The sequence below is a fragment of the Salvelinus fontinalis genome, chromosome 33, assembly GCF_029448725.1.
Source record: "Salvelinus fontinalis isolate EN_2023a chromosome 33, ASM2944872v1, whole genome shotgun sequence".
NCBI lineage: Eukaryota > Metazoa > Chordata > Actinopteri > Salmoniformes > Salmonidae > Salvelinus > Salvelinus fontinalis.
In genome coordinates, this window is record NC_074697.1 from 40,710,272 (window position 1) to 40,725,358 (window position 15,087).

The 15,087-nt window shown below is 44.9% G+C and overlaps 1 protein-coding gene across 6 annotated transcripts in view; it reads left to right on the plus strand.

Moving 5' to 3' along the window:
- The window catches only part of LOC129832278 (ubiquitin carboxyl-terminal hydrolase 2-like), a 37,753-nt gene that overhangs the window by 10,670 nt on the left and 11,996 nt on the right, over nucleotides 1–15,087 (plus strand). Inside the window, exon 1 of one of the 6 annotated variants that reach the window (XM_055896219.1) lies at nucleotides 11,549–12,212. The exons of 4 other annotated variants lie outside the window; for them this stretch is intronic. In XM_055896219.1, the coding sequence (XP_055752194.1) occupies nucleotides 12,054–12,212 (159 nt within the window). In that variant the 5' untranslated portion in view covers nucleotides 11,549–12,053. Of the gene's footprint in view, nucleotides 1–11,548; nucleotides 12,213–15,087 lie in introns of those variants that run through there. One more of the 6 variants, XM_055896218.1, reaches the window with a different exon arrangement.

Here is a 15,087-nt window from a genome sequence, read left to right on the forward strand (position 1 = left end):
ATTAACCCACTTACGGGATTAGCCCTGATTACTGACCACTGTGGGAAGGAGACGTAGGAGCACATTTGTTTCACAACCAGCCAAGCCGATCTCTTTGACAAGGCTGTTTTGTTGTTGGTGTGGAGCTGCTTTCGCAACATCTATCACAATTAGCGCAGGCAGGCAAAGAGGGTGTTGATGCGCTGTAATGAAACTCTTCAGTGAAGGATGCATCGAGGCTAACCGTTGTTTGCCACCATCTCTGAACTACCGATGCCACTCGCAAGTGGTATGGCATGTTCTCTGTAATTAACAGTCACTAATCAACGAGGGAATGACTCTCCTGTACGTGGAACAGTGGAGCTGGGTTGCCTATTGGGGCCAAGAGGTTGACACTTTTCTCTTAATGTCACGAGAGAATTTCCTGAGCCCTGGGCTCGAATGTTCTCATCAAGTCATTTAAATTATCCTTCCTAATTTGTATAATGTTCCATCCGGACCGGTTTAGAGCAGGGAGTTTATACAGTAAATCTCCTTATCATGACAGGAGAGTAGGCAGGTGCCCAGAGGGGGGGGGGGGGGGGGGGGGGTAGGGTTAGGGTTAGGGTTAATCTTAACTCAATCTTACTCTTGGAAAAGAGGTTTCTAACCGCAAGGGTCTTTCCTGGTTAAATAAAGGTTAGCATAAATAAATATCTGTGTTGAATCTTCGTCCCGACTGTCAGGCAAGCCTGTGAGCTGAGTCACAACGGTTTGTCAGCTCATCCACTCCACGGGTTGCAAGGAAAGCCTTTGTTCTCGGGTATGAATCCAGAGGAGTTTTTATGGAGTCATGTTTTGAGGAACGTGTTGGGTCATGCCTCGGAGAAACCAGTCGGACCAGCAGCTTCTCATCAGAGCAGCTCTCTCCCAGGCTGAGTGATGGAAGGTCCGGGTGGGAGAAGGGAGGTTGTGTAGGTCAAGTACACTGCGGTATTGATCGTTCTAGGAAGACAGATCTTTCTCTAAGAAGACATCTGATTATTCACCTCTCTCTCTCATTGATAAACAAGCTGTTGTGTTTAACACAAGCACCAGAAGACAACTGGCCTAGCTGCTTACTTTAACCAGGTTTCCATCCAGGAATTACCCGACGCATGGAAAAACTCACGACAGGGCTGATGGAAAGAGGACATTTCGCTACAGTTTCATAATTGTCGATAAACTATTTGTTCTCCAGACATGGTGGGATCTTTTTGTCGGGTAGAATTAATTATGTGGGAAATTAAGGTGGACACACCTTTATGCGCAAATATTGTAATAATAAGCACCATGTCAAAGTAAACCTGGAGTTACGCGATGACATGTTGTGTGGTCCTCCCACTACAAATTGGGAAAGCATGCAGTTTATTAGGCTACAGATGAACTTTTTTGATGAACTTCACAGGGTGGTGAAAGTGAATGGTGATGAGCATGGTGCTTCTTTCCAGTAAATATTGAGTTTTATTCTGGTGACATGATGATTGATGCTTGGCTGCCGTTTGACAAATACAAATGATCTCGCTCTTATCCATGATAATCTCATCATCATGTAGGCTAGCCTACCCACACTGTATCTGCAAGCTGCTGGCTAGAGCGCAGGTGCCAAGACCAGTGTAACGCAACAGTTTTTGTGACAAAACCATCGGTAGAGTTGAAAATGCGATGCATTTTTTATTTAGTACACGAGAGCTTAACTGCAAAAGTTATTTACATGTGCACTACGTCATCACGCACAGTTGGATGGAAACGTCTCTTGTGGGAAAATGTTTTATATTCGCATGAAAATCAAGTAGAGGGAAACCTAGCTAATGATACCAATCAATCAATGAAATGTATTTTTTTAAAGCCCTTTTCCCTTGTTAAGGTCAACAACATCATGAACTTTACCCAGTACCAGGACATTTTAGCCAAAAACCTGGTTGCCTCTGCCAGGAGGCTGAAACTTGGCCGCAAGTAGACTCCAGACTTGAACCCTATTGAAAACCTGTAGTTTGAATTGAAGAGGGCAGTCCATAAGTGCTGACGAAGGATATCAAGGATCTGGAAAGATTCTGTATGGAGGAATGGTCTAAGATCATTCCCAATGTGTTCTTTCAATCTCATAAAACATTTTAGAAAAAGGCTCAGTGTCGTTATCCTTGCAAGGAAGAAGGTGCTAATGGTCGGAGGACACCTTGGCCCCGTCCAAAGTTACCCCAGGACGGGGCAAAACATGCAGATATAACCCCACCCACTTTGCCAAAACACAGCCCCCACACCACTTAAAGAGCAACTGCCCCTAAAAAACAACTTCTCATTTAGAAAACAGCCTATGTGGCATCGATGTGAGTCAGAAACATTTATTCTACTGTTAAAATTGACTATAAAGTGAAAATAGGATAATTTTGAGAGTTTTGTGAGAATTGTGGTCGTGACTGCATCACAATGTAAATTAAGGTTGTGTTTGTTTCAATAGACTTTCCAGGTCTATGCCCAAACAGTTCGAACTTCTAATTTTAAAAATTAATCTCTCCAGAAATAAGTCTCTCACTGTTGCCGCCTGCTACCGACCCCCCTCAGCTCCCAGCTGTGCCCTGGACACCATCTGTGAATTGATCGCTCCCCATCTAGCTTCAGAGTTTGTTCTGTTAGGTGACCTAAACTGGGATATGCTTAACACCCCGGCAGTCCTACAATCCAAGCTTGATGCCCTCAATCTCACACAAATCATCAAGGAACCCACCAGGTACAACCCTAAATCCGTAAACATGGGCACCCTAATAGACATTATCCTGACCAACCTGCCCTCCAAATACACCTCTGCTGTCTTCAATCAAGATCTCAGCGATCACTGCCTCATTGCCTGTATCCGCCACGGGTCCGCGGTCAAACGACCACCCCTCATCACTGTCAAACGCTCCCTAAAACACTTCTGCGAGCAGGCCTTTCTAATCGACCTGGCCCGGGTACCCTGGAAGGATATTGACCTCATCCCGTCAGTTGAGGATGCCTGGTCATTCTTTAAATGTTACTTCCTCACCATATTAGACAAGCATGCTCCGTTCAAAAAATGCAGAACCAAAAACAGATATAGCCCTTGGTTCACTCCAGACCTGACTGCCCTCGACCAGCACAAAAACATCCTGTGGCGAACTGCAATAGCATCGAAGAGCCCCCGCGATATGCAACTGTTCAGGGAAGTCAGGAACCAATACACGCAGTCAGTCAGGAAAGCAAAGGCCAGCTTTTTCAAGCAGAAATTCGCATCCTGTAGCTCTAACTCCAAAAAGTTCTGGGATACTGTAAAGTCCATGGAGAACAAGAGCACCTCCTCCCAGCTGCCCACTGCACTGAGGCTAGGTAACACGGTCACCACCGATAAATCCGTGATAATCGAAGACTTCAACAAGCATTTCTCAATGGCTGGCCATGCCTTCCTCCTGGCGACTCCAACCTTGGCCAACAGCCCCGCCCCCCCCGCTGCTACTCGCCCAAGCCTCCCCAGCTTCTCCTTTACCCAAATCCAGATAGCAGATGTTCTGAAAGAGCTGGAAAACCTGGACCCATACAAATCAGCTGGGCTTGACAATCTGGACCCCCTATTCCTGAAATTGTCCGCCGCCATTGTCGCACCCCCTATCACCAGCCTGTTCAACCTCTCCTTCGTATCATCTGAGATCCCCAAGGATTGGAAAGCTGCCGCGGTCATCCCCCTCTTCAAAGGGGGAGACACCCTGGACCCAAACTGTTACAGACCTATATCCATCCTGCCCTGCCTATCTAAGGTCTTCGAAAGCCAAGTCAACAAACAGATCACTGACCATCTCGAATCCCACCGTACCTTCTCCGCTGTGCAATCCGGTTTCCGAGCCGGTCACGGGTGCACCTCAGCCACGCTCAAGGTACTAAACGACATCATAACCGCCATCGATAAAAGACATTACTGTGCAGCCGTCTTCATCGACCTGGCCAAGGCTTTCGACTCTGTCAATCACCATATTCTTATCGGCAGACTCGGTAGCCTCGGTTTTTCTAATGACTGCCTTGCCTGGTTCACCAACTACTTTGCAGACAGAGTTCAGTGTGTCAAATCGGAGGGCATGTTGTCCGGTCCTCTGGCAGTCTCTATGGGGGTACCACAGGGTTCAATTCTCGGGCCGACTCTTTTCTCTGTATACATCAATGATGTTGCTCTTGCTGCGGGCGATTCCCTAATCCACCTCTACGCAGACGACACCATTCTATATACTTCCGGCCCTTCCTTGGACACTGTGCTATCTAACCTCCAAACGAGCTTCAATGCCATACAACACTCCTTCCGTGGCCTCCAACTGCTCTTAAACGCTAGTAAAACCAAATGCATGCTTTTCAACCGTTCGCTGCCTGCACCCGCACGCCCGACTAGCATCACCACCCTGGACGGTTCCGACCTAGAATATGTGGACATCTATAAGTACCTAGGTGTCTGGCTAGACTGCAAACTCTCCTTCCAGACTCATATCAAACATCTCCAATCCAAAATCAAATCAAGAATCGGCTTTCTATTCCGCAACAAAGCCTCCTTCACTCACGCCGCCAAACTTACCCTAGTAAAACTGACTATCCTACCGATCCTCGACTTCGGCGATGTCATCTACAAAATAGCTTCCAACACTCTACTCAGCAAACTGGACGCAGTTTATCACAGTGCCATTCGTTTTGTTACTAAAGCACCTTATACGACCCACCACTGCAACCTGTATGCCCTAGTCGGCTGGCCCTCGCTACATGTTCGTCGTCAGACCCACTGGCTCCAGGTCATCTACAAGGCTATGCTAGGTAAAGTGCCGCCTTATCTCAGTTCACTGGTCACGATGGCTACACCCACCCGCAGCACGCGCTCCAGCAGGTGTATCTCACTGATCATCCCTAAAGCTAAAACCTCATTTGGACGCCTTTCCTTCCAGTTCTCTGCTGCCTGCGACTGGAACGAATTGCAAAAATCTCTGAAGTTGGAGACTTTTATCTCCCTCAACAACTTTAAAAATCTGCTATCCGAGCAGCTAACCGATCACTGCAGCTGTACATAGTCCATCTGTAAACTACCCACCCAATTTACCTACCTCACCCCCCATACTGCTTTTATTTATTTACTTTTCTGCTCTTTTGCACACCAATATCTCTTCTTGCACATGTTCATCTGATGATTTATCACTCCAGTGTTAATCTGCTAAATTGTAATTATTCGATTTATTGCCTACCTCATGCCTTTTGCACACATTGTATATAGATTCTCTTTTTTCTACCATGTTATTGACTTGTTTATTGTTTACTCCATGTGTAACTCTGTGTTGTCTGTTCACACTGCTATGCTTTATCTTGGCCAGGTCGCAGTTGCAAATGAGAACTTGTTCTCAACTAGCCTACCTGGTTAAATAAAGGTGAAATAAAAAATAAAAAATAAAAAAAAATCCCGCCCATCTGCCCTCAGCTGTCAGCACACAAGTAATCATCAATTCGGGCAGCAGCTGCCTATGGGGCTAATTAGGACCATTGGTAAATTACACAATATACATGGGACAATATGTTAAAATTCCAATAGCTCCAAATTTCAATGACTTCAAAACCTCAAACCAATGATACATTGTAGAAATTCATATACAAATATTAAAAGCATTTAATTTAAAAAATCAAAGGTGTTTAATCTGAAAATATTGTCTCATTTACGTTGTGTAATTTATTGGTGGTCCCTACCTAGCCCGGAGATAGACTATCCAAAATCAAACCAACTTTGCCACGGTCGCACACCAGCCAGCTGAAGCTAATTGGCAAAATAGTTTGGCTAATTCTTCCCACCTGCGAACACACACAAGAGACACCCACATCAAACCACACCCCAAAACAAACTCACGGTTGAATTCAGTCAGAGCCACTAGCATTTCTTAATGAACCACATCTAAAACGAGGCAAAATCACCAAGTGCAGTCGCCCTTTAAGGGATATCAACAGACAATTTACTTACTAACCTGAGACAAGGCTGAGTATAGCCCACAAAGATCTCCCTCACCGCAAGAGACTGAGGGAGCGCAAAACCGGACAGGACGGTTACGTCAGTAACTCAACCCACCCAAGGGAGTCGAATATAGCGGGGAAAGGCCTGGCATGACGAGATGTGCTCTGCTAGGGGTGGCATGGGAGAGCGCGAGCAAGCTAGTGACTCAGCCCCCATAAGAAGGTCAGAGGCAGAGAATCCCAGTGGAGAGTAGGGTGGTTCGTCACTCCGATGCCTTGCCATTCCACCTTCGCTCCCCTGGGCCAGACTATACTCAATCATAGGACCTACTGAAGAGAAGAGAAGAGATGAGATGAGTCTTCAGTAAAGACGGAGACTGCCTCACTCACACGGATCGGCAGACCATTCCATAAAAGAGGAACTCTAAAGGAGAAAGCCCTGCCACCAGCTGTTTGCTTAGACATTATAGGAAGCAAGTCCATGCAATGCTTTGTAGGTTAACAGTCAAACCTTGAAATCAACCCTTAACAGGAAGACGGTAGAGGCTAGCGCTGGAATAATACTGTATGATTCTAACAGCCGTGTTTTTCACTAGCTGACGTTTATTTAGCGCCTTATCCAGGTAGCCGGAGAGTAGAGCATTGCGTTAAGCTAATCCATGCTTTTGCCACTTCAAGATTAGACTTTCTGCATAATTTTTGGATAAAGTTGCTGATTTTTGCAACGTTGCGAAGATGGAAAAAAGCTGGTCTTGAAATATTTTTCATACGTTCGTCAAAAGAGAGATCAGTGTCCAGACTCAGAGAGTAGCAACGAGGTTCTTCACAGATACTGATTCAAATGTAAACTTATTGTGTTAGACTGTGATAGTTCCTAGTCAACTGAAACCGTTCCTAATTAAGAGCATCAGAGGTAGGTAGGATGACATGTGATTGGGTGTCACTGCCTGTGACTGTAGCAAGCTGCATTGTAAAATAGTCCTCAGTGCCTATTATACTGCGTGTCCTTAGGAGTCGATCCACATAGGCCTACTGCCTGGGATTTGTGTTCAGCCTCACAAAGCTGACTGACCGACGAGCCATGGGAAAACATTGTGAAGGAAATGTCCAGTTAGTCAAAACGAAGGCTTTTGTGACGCCATCCTGATCTCACGTCATGCCATTTTAGGTCATCCAGCCAGGCGCGGCCAGGCAAACGGTTTAATCCTGAAGCTCAGTGCTGCCTGCTCCAGCTGTTGCACACTACCCAGTGCCCTAGGTTGTATTCGTTAAGGCACACTGTAGCAAAATGTTCTGCAACGGAAAACGAAAATGAGCGTTTCTTATTGGTCAAGCACATGTACTCCCTCCCTAATTCAGTTATTCTTCCATTTGGAGCATAATGAATACGACCCCAAGACACAGCTCCTAGTTACAACGAACAATGGCATCGACATTAGAAGTGGCACTGAGAAAGATTGCTCCATTATTTTCCCAAACCCCATGAACTCATGTTCCACGCCAACTCACTAGTTTGGTGGCGTCTAACTCTAAACTACCTTGTGCCATTGACCCTAGAAATAGCCCTGGCAGTAAAGTCAACTCCATCATCCTATCTCTTTATCCGGGACGAGCTAGCTGGCACAGTCCTGGACACAGTAATAATAACGCTGTGTAGTGCTGCACCTTCATGCACAGCCTACTGGTCTGTCTTTTATACTGTGCTGTAGTCTGGGTGGAAAAGCCTGGGATTCTACAATGGAAGCAGTTAAATGAAAGAAGTCATTTGAAAAGTAGGCCCACCCCGTGCTAAAGGTTTTGATCAGGTAGCCTAGCTTTTAGGCTACTTCTCTATCACCCTTAGCGCTAGGTTTTAGTTACATAGGCCTACTGTGTTTTATAACCTTTTTCCCTTTACCTCAGAGGACTAGGAGGGGTTTTGTTTGTGTAGCTGAATTAGTGGCCGGGTAATTACAACAGGTATTAACACACTTTCAGAACCGTTGCGCAACTCCTGTCTGATGGGACCCCCCAGGCATCCCAGTATGTGTCCACAACTCTGCATCAGTGATGCCAGCCTATCACACGTGGGTGACATTTGTCTGCCGTTTGTTTCTTGGTTGCTAGACTCCCGCGGAACCAACAGTATATTTGTTGCATGTCTGCCACCTTGTTCAGTCGGCGACAGTAGTATAATGCTTTGATTAAAATGTAACGCCAGTCTGGTCTGTGTGAGAGCTTTAATACTGAGCCCTCTGGATAAAGAAAATGACCCAGAACTCATTAGGCATTGTATTATTTCTGAGTTTAGCGGTCTGGATCGTGAGAAAGAAGATCTACCACTCAGCAAGCTGCCCGTGATGATGTCAAACAGTCAAATAACTTTTTTCATTTAACTGCTTCCATTGTAACGTTCACACTGCTCAACGTCAACATCTGGTTGGCTGCTGAATTTGAAGCCTTGGGGAGTGGATTCAAACAGTTCAGTATGTAACAAAACTGTATCTGTACTCTACTTGGCACTGAGAACAGCAGGCCTTTTGTGATGAAGGTATTTTAAGTGCAACGATGACCATTCAGAACGTATTCCTCTGCTCCGTTACAAACAGTGCTCGCAGAATGACGAATAGCCTAAATATCAACAGAAACAGAAAGTAATTTTCATTCATGTTGTGTTCTGTACTTGGGTGATTGTTGCATTTAGCCGAGTTTCAAAACTTTGAAATGTATCCTAGCCCAGCTTTATGCTGAACTACGGGATTACTTTCCTTTTGGTTGTGCTAACCAATTTGGGTGTTTGCTTAAACAGATGAATCTCCTTGATGTGCTCTTATCTAGGAAATGTGGTTGGCAGATGTTCATTGATCAAATGTGTCATGATTTGCCTAGCTAACCAGGTCTTTATCTCAGAAGTCAAAATGCAAAAATACTTTGTTGGATTTTGTAGTTTGCTATTCTTTAGGCTCTGTGTTTTCTTCCGTATTCCCTCAAGGTGGGATTGTTACACACACACACACACACACACACACACACACACACACACACACACACACACACACACACACACACACACACACACACACACACTCAGCCTGGTAAATAATGGAATGGCTGTTTGTTGTGTACACATGCTAGGCCACAAGACTGAGCTGGGGACATACTGCCCTCTCTCTTTACCATTTAGCCTACACATCACTTCAATGAAACAGTAAGCACAACAATATACCTCCCCTTTTGACTCACATGTGACTTTCTGCCCTATTGATGTTTTGTTATGAAACATAAATATTTGATTGAACCTTTATCCAGGTTTGTCTCATTGACATCAAATACATTTTTCAAGAGAGACCCGGTCCAGACAAGACAGCAGCAGTAGTAGGGGGAACAATGTTTCAGACAAATATCCGACATAACAACTTACAGACCTAGACACCATAAAAAATAATTTAGATGTAGATGACACATACAATTACAGAAACATGCAAGCGTCATAGACGCAATGCTGATGGCGTTTCATTAGGTTAGTCTAGTACAATTTAGCTCAGTTGAGCAGGAGTCACGTCACAGCCAGCGATGCTTTCGGTAGGATATGTGAATTTACTGTCACGTTGCTTCTAGATCAGGAGCACATCACAATTACAGAGGAAGACGTTTCTATAGACCAACGACTAAGGAAGTAGCTGTGGCAGCATGAATAATCTACGCCATTGTTGATGCATTTTAGTAGACCCATTTAGTAGATCATTTCATATGGAATCAAGGTAATAGTCTAGGTAGCTTATATTGATGATACAGCCTATATCCAGGCTGTATTACCACCGGCCGTGATCGGGAGTCCCTTAGGACGGCGCACAATTGGCCCAGCGTCGTCCGAGTTTGGCCGGTGTATGCCGTCATTGTAAATTAAGAATTTGTTCTTAACTGAAGTAAAGGTTACATTTTTTTTTAAATCAACATTTAAATGTAGGTAGGCAGGCCCACTAGCGGTTCCCTGTGACAACAATTTTGGTCCCCCATGTGGCCCCCCTAAATGTGGAGTATGAAATAATTTTTCCATAACTAATTTTTGCTATCGTTCTTTTTTTACATCCGTTATTAGACAGTGGCAACGATGATGATTATGAACATGGTCTTTTGCCTGCTAATGCCTGCAATGCAGTGAAGAAAACGATGTGACAACAATAACGTCTAATGTAACTGGCCCCTCTAACAGTACAACTGGCCCCAGCTTGGCCCCCCCAGTTGAAATGGTCTAGAACCGCCACTGGGCAGGCCTCTTGGCAGCAGTCTGCTGTTCATACTAGGCCTATGCTAGTTTCTGTAGCCATTATCAGACTCTAACCGAGGCTAACTTAAGTTGATGGCTGAGGATGTTTAGATTTTCATTTTCACGTCCGCTTCATAATGTCTCCTGCTTACCAATCAATCCCCTTTCTTGGCAGACCGCTGCTCTATGTGTGACTGGTGTGGGGAAATGTCATTCTGGATCTCCTCAAATGTAATAGGCAACATCATTGCAAATACAATTAGCTGTGTCGGGGACTCTGTACTTTTCAAATGCTAATGTCATTTGTTAGGTTTTAAGAGAGGTGGTGAAATTGAAATGGACTGATGGAATTTTAGCTGCATAAAGCCGTCTGTATTTTCCCACTCACTTTTTGAGTCCTAATAAATCGGGGTATTTTTAGACTTTGAGCAAGAGGGGTGTGCAACAAGATTGAGTGTTGAAGCCTGTAAACAAGCAAACATGTTTGTCTCTCATAGGTGAGAGTTCAGAGCTAACGGTGCTAAATGTTTATTACAGAGGGTAAACTGCAGTCAGCACTTAGTTTTATTGATTGACAGCAAATTGACATGGGTTTGGCAATTAATCCTATTTGTTGCTTGAGGAAAACATGTTCTAGCCTACAATCTGTTTTGCCATGTTGTAGAACCTCGCCTTTTGTACTTCTCACCTTTGGTACTGAATGTAGCTAAGATATGTTAGGGCTACCCTATTCTCCTTCAGCAGAATGTTCACATTCCAGAGAAGGAGCTCTTCTTTACTAGGAATTTACAAAAGGCTTGATGGTTGATCCTGATGTTCCTTCCCATCTGCCACAACGCACAGAAGAGACATACTGTAAGCCAAATTTAACAGCTGATTCCATCAAAGTTTGACCTTCAAATGGTCTGAAAATCTTATGCAGTGGCATAATACTGTCACAATGACAGTATTCCTCTGTGAAGCTAACTAGGAAGAGATGTATTATTACAACAAGAGTATTATAGCCATGGCCAATAGCTGAACAGATTATGAGCATGTAGTAGCCTACTCTCCCAAACACGATATACTATGCTCCTCTGAAAGGTAGCCCTGCACTGAAATGAATGGACCTCGCACTGAGTAGCCTTTAAAAAAGGACACATATTGGACAGTGAATGTGTTGTATCGCATTGCTTGGCGTATGGACAACGGGAATGAATGTTCCACCGGTGTCCTTGGAAGCACCATTCGAGTCCCTCAAGTAATTCGTAGAAATGTGAATGGACCAATCTGACGGTGTTTGACGTCGGAGAGGTTTGTGGCAGCGGCTGACGTCTGTAGTATTAAGCCGAAAAGAGGCGGGTCTATGACTGTCCGTGTTGTAAAAAGATTGAAGAGGTAGTGTACATTTACTGCTCAATCAGCCCTATGATTGATTACTGCACGAGTGATAAGTGTTGTGATTTGCGTATACTGGACGTCTTCGATTTATGGAATTCATGTGGGAGAAAACAAGACATTGCTCAGTCTGTTTTCATTACGAAACTATTGAATTAATGTATTGTTTATGTGTTTTTTCATGATATCAGGAGTGTCAGCCTGGTATGTATCGCTTGTAAATCGACTGTAGATGAATGGCTCGGTTTTTCATGACAACCGCAAAAAGGAAACGAGCAAGCTTGAGCGAAAATACTAATATATTCGTAACGTAGGCTACACTTTCACACAAAGATCCTGCGACATAGAAATCAGGAGAACGAGCGCAACTCCCGGTGAATCAAGAGCGCACCGGCTCTATCTGCCTGATACCGGCAGAGCATCAGAACACACCGATAGCCGACTATCTCAGACAGTCAACATGCCCAGCATAAGACAGTCATACACGGTGACCGTACCCGAAGAACCCCCGGCCTCTGCTTTCCCGTTCTTGAAGCAAGAGATGCGGCGGAAAAGCTCGAGCATGTCTGGCTCGGTGCTGGTGTCAACCTTTGTAGGACTTCTCATTAATCAAGCCAAGGTAAAACAAGAGAGGATATATTGTCACCAAGATGATCTATCGAATGCTTGTCTGCGTATTAGTTACAGTAATATATGTGTTGTTAATCAATAAGGAGCTAGGAGGCTTGATCTCACTAGGGGTTCTTCTACACATCAGCATTGACAGCAATATAGCATTGCATTCAATCTAGCAGTAGGCTAAACCTCCGTTAAGCCTCTGGAGGATCAGTATTCTGGCAGGTCATTAGACTAGTTATACAATCTCAAATTAATCTCACTCCACAGCGGCATTTGCTCGTATATTGAATGATATTACATAGCCAAGTCCTGTATCAAAATATATTTAGAATTAATCTTTAAATTATTTGTATTACGCAACAACTGTAATACATGAGGCATTATGTCCCACCCTCTTGCTATTTTTATCCATAATTTCATGTACAAAGAGAGAAACAAATCAAGGTACAATTGTTGGTCAAATCAAATCAAATTTTATTTGTCACATACACATGGTTAGCAGATGTTAATGCGAGTGTAGCGAAATGCTTGTGCTTCTAGTTACGACAATGCAGTAATAACCAACGAGTAATCTAAGCTAACAATTCCACAACTACTACCTTATACACACAAGTGTAAAGGGATAAAGAATATGTACATAAAGATATATGAATGAGTCATGGTACAGAACGGCATAGGCAAGATGCAGTAGATGGTATAGAGTACAGTATATACATATGAGATGAGTAATGTAGGGTATATAAACTTAAAGTGGCTAGTGATACATGTATTACATAAAGATGGCAAGATGCAGTAGATGATATAGAGTACAGTATATACATATACATATGAGATGAGTAATGTAGGGTATGTAAACATTATATTAAGTGGCATTGTTTAAAGTGGCTAGTGATACATTTTTACATACATTTCCATCAATTCCTATTATTAAAGTAGCTGGCGTTGAGTCAGTATGTTGGCAGCGGCCACTAAATGTTAGTGGTGGTTGTTTAACAGTCTGATGGCCTTGAGATAGAAGCTGTTTTTCAGTCTCTCGGTCCCTGTTTTGATGCACCTGTACTGACCTCTCTTTCTGGATGATAGCGGGGTGAACAGGCAGTGGCTCGGGTGGTTGTTGTCCTTGATGATCTTTATGGCCTTCCTGTGACATTGGGTGGTGTAGGTGTCCTGGAGGGCAGGTAGTTTTCCCCCGGTGATGCGTTGTGCAGACCTCACTACCCTCTGGAGAGCCTTACGGTAGTGGGCGGAGCAGTTGCCGTACCAAGCGGTGATACAGCCCGACAGGATGCTCTCGATTGTGCATCTGTAGAAGTTTGTGAGTGCTTTTGGTGACAAGCCGAATTTCTTCAGCCTCCTGAGGTTGAAGAGGCGCTGCTGCGCCTTCTTCACAACGCTGTCTGTGTGGGTGGACCAATTCAGTTTGTCCGTGATGTGTACACCGAGGAACTTAAAACTTACTACCCTCTCCACTACTGTCCCATCGATGTGGATAGGGGGGTGCTCCCTCTGCTGTTTCCTGAAGTCCACAATTATCTCCTTTGTTTTGTTGACGTTGAGTGTGAGGTTATTTTCCTGACACCACACTCCGAGGGCCCTCACCTCCTCCCTGTAGGCCATCTCGTCGTTGTTGGTAATCAAGCCTACCACTGTAGTGTCGTCCGCAAACTTGATGATTGAGTTGGAGGCGTGCATGGCCACGCAGTCGTGGGCGAACAGGGAGTACAGGAGAGGGCTCAGAACGCACCCTTGTGGGGCCCCAGTTTTGAGGATCAGCGGGGTGGAGATGTTGTTACCTACCCTCACCACCTGGGGGCGGCCCGTTTGGAAGTCCAGTACCCAGTTGCACAGGGCGGGGTCGAGACCCAGGGTTGATGACGAGTTTGGAGGGTACTATGGTGTTAAATGCTGGGCTGTAGTCGATGAACACCATTCTCACATAGGTATTCCTCTTGTCTAGATGGGTTAGGGCAGTGTGCAGTGTGGTTGCGATTGCGTCGTCTGTGGACCTATTGGGTCGGCAAGCAAATTGGAGTGGGTCTAGGGTGTCAGCTAGGGTGGAGGTGATATGGTCCTTGACTAGTCTCTCAAAGCACTTCATGATGGCGGAAGTGAGTGCTATGGCGCGGTAGTCGTTTAGCTCAGTTACCTTAGCTTTCTTGGGAACAGGAACAATCGTGGCCCTCTTGAAGCATGTGGGAACAGCAGACTGGGATAAGGATTGATTGAATATGTCCGTAAACACACCAGCCAGCTGGTCTGCGCATGCTCTGAGGACGCGGCTGGGAATGCCGTCTGGGCCTGCGGCCTTGCGAGGGTTAACACGTTTAAATATTTTACTCACCTCGGCTGCAGTGAAGGAGAGCCCGCAGGTTTTGGTAGTGGGCCGTGTCAGTGGCACTGTATTGTCCTCAAAGCGAGCAAAAAAGTGATTTAGTCTGTCTGGGATCAAGACATCCTGGTCCGTGACGGGGCTGGTTTTCTTTTTGTAATCCGTGATTGACTGTAGACCCTGCCACATACCTCTTGTGTTTGAGCTGTTGAACTGCGACTCTGCTTTGTCTCTATACTGGCACTTAGCTTGTTTGATTGCCTTGCAGAGAGAATAGCTACGCTGTTTGTATTCGGTCATGTTTCCGGTCACCTTGCCCTGGTTAAAAGCAGTGGTTCGCGCTTTCAGTTTCACGCGAATGCTGCCATCAATCCACGGTTTCTGGTTTGGGAATGTTTTAAACGTTGCTGTGGGTATTACGTCGCCGATGCACTTTCTAATGAACTCGCTCACCGAATCAGCGTATTCGTCAATGTTGTTGTTGGACGCAATGCGGAACATATCCCAATCCACATGATCGAAGCAGTCTTGAAGCGGGGGTATATTT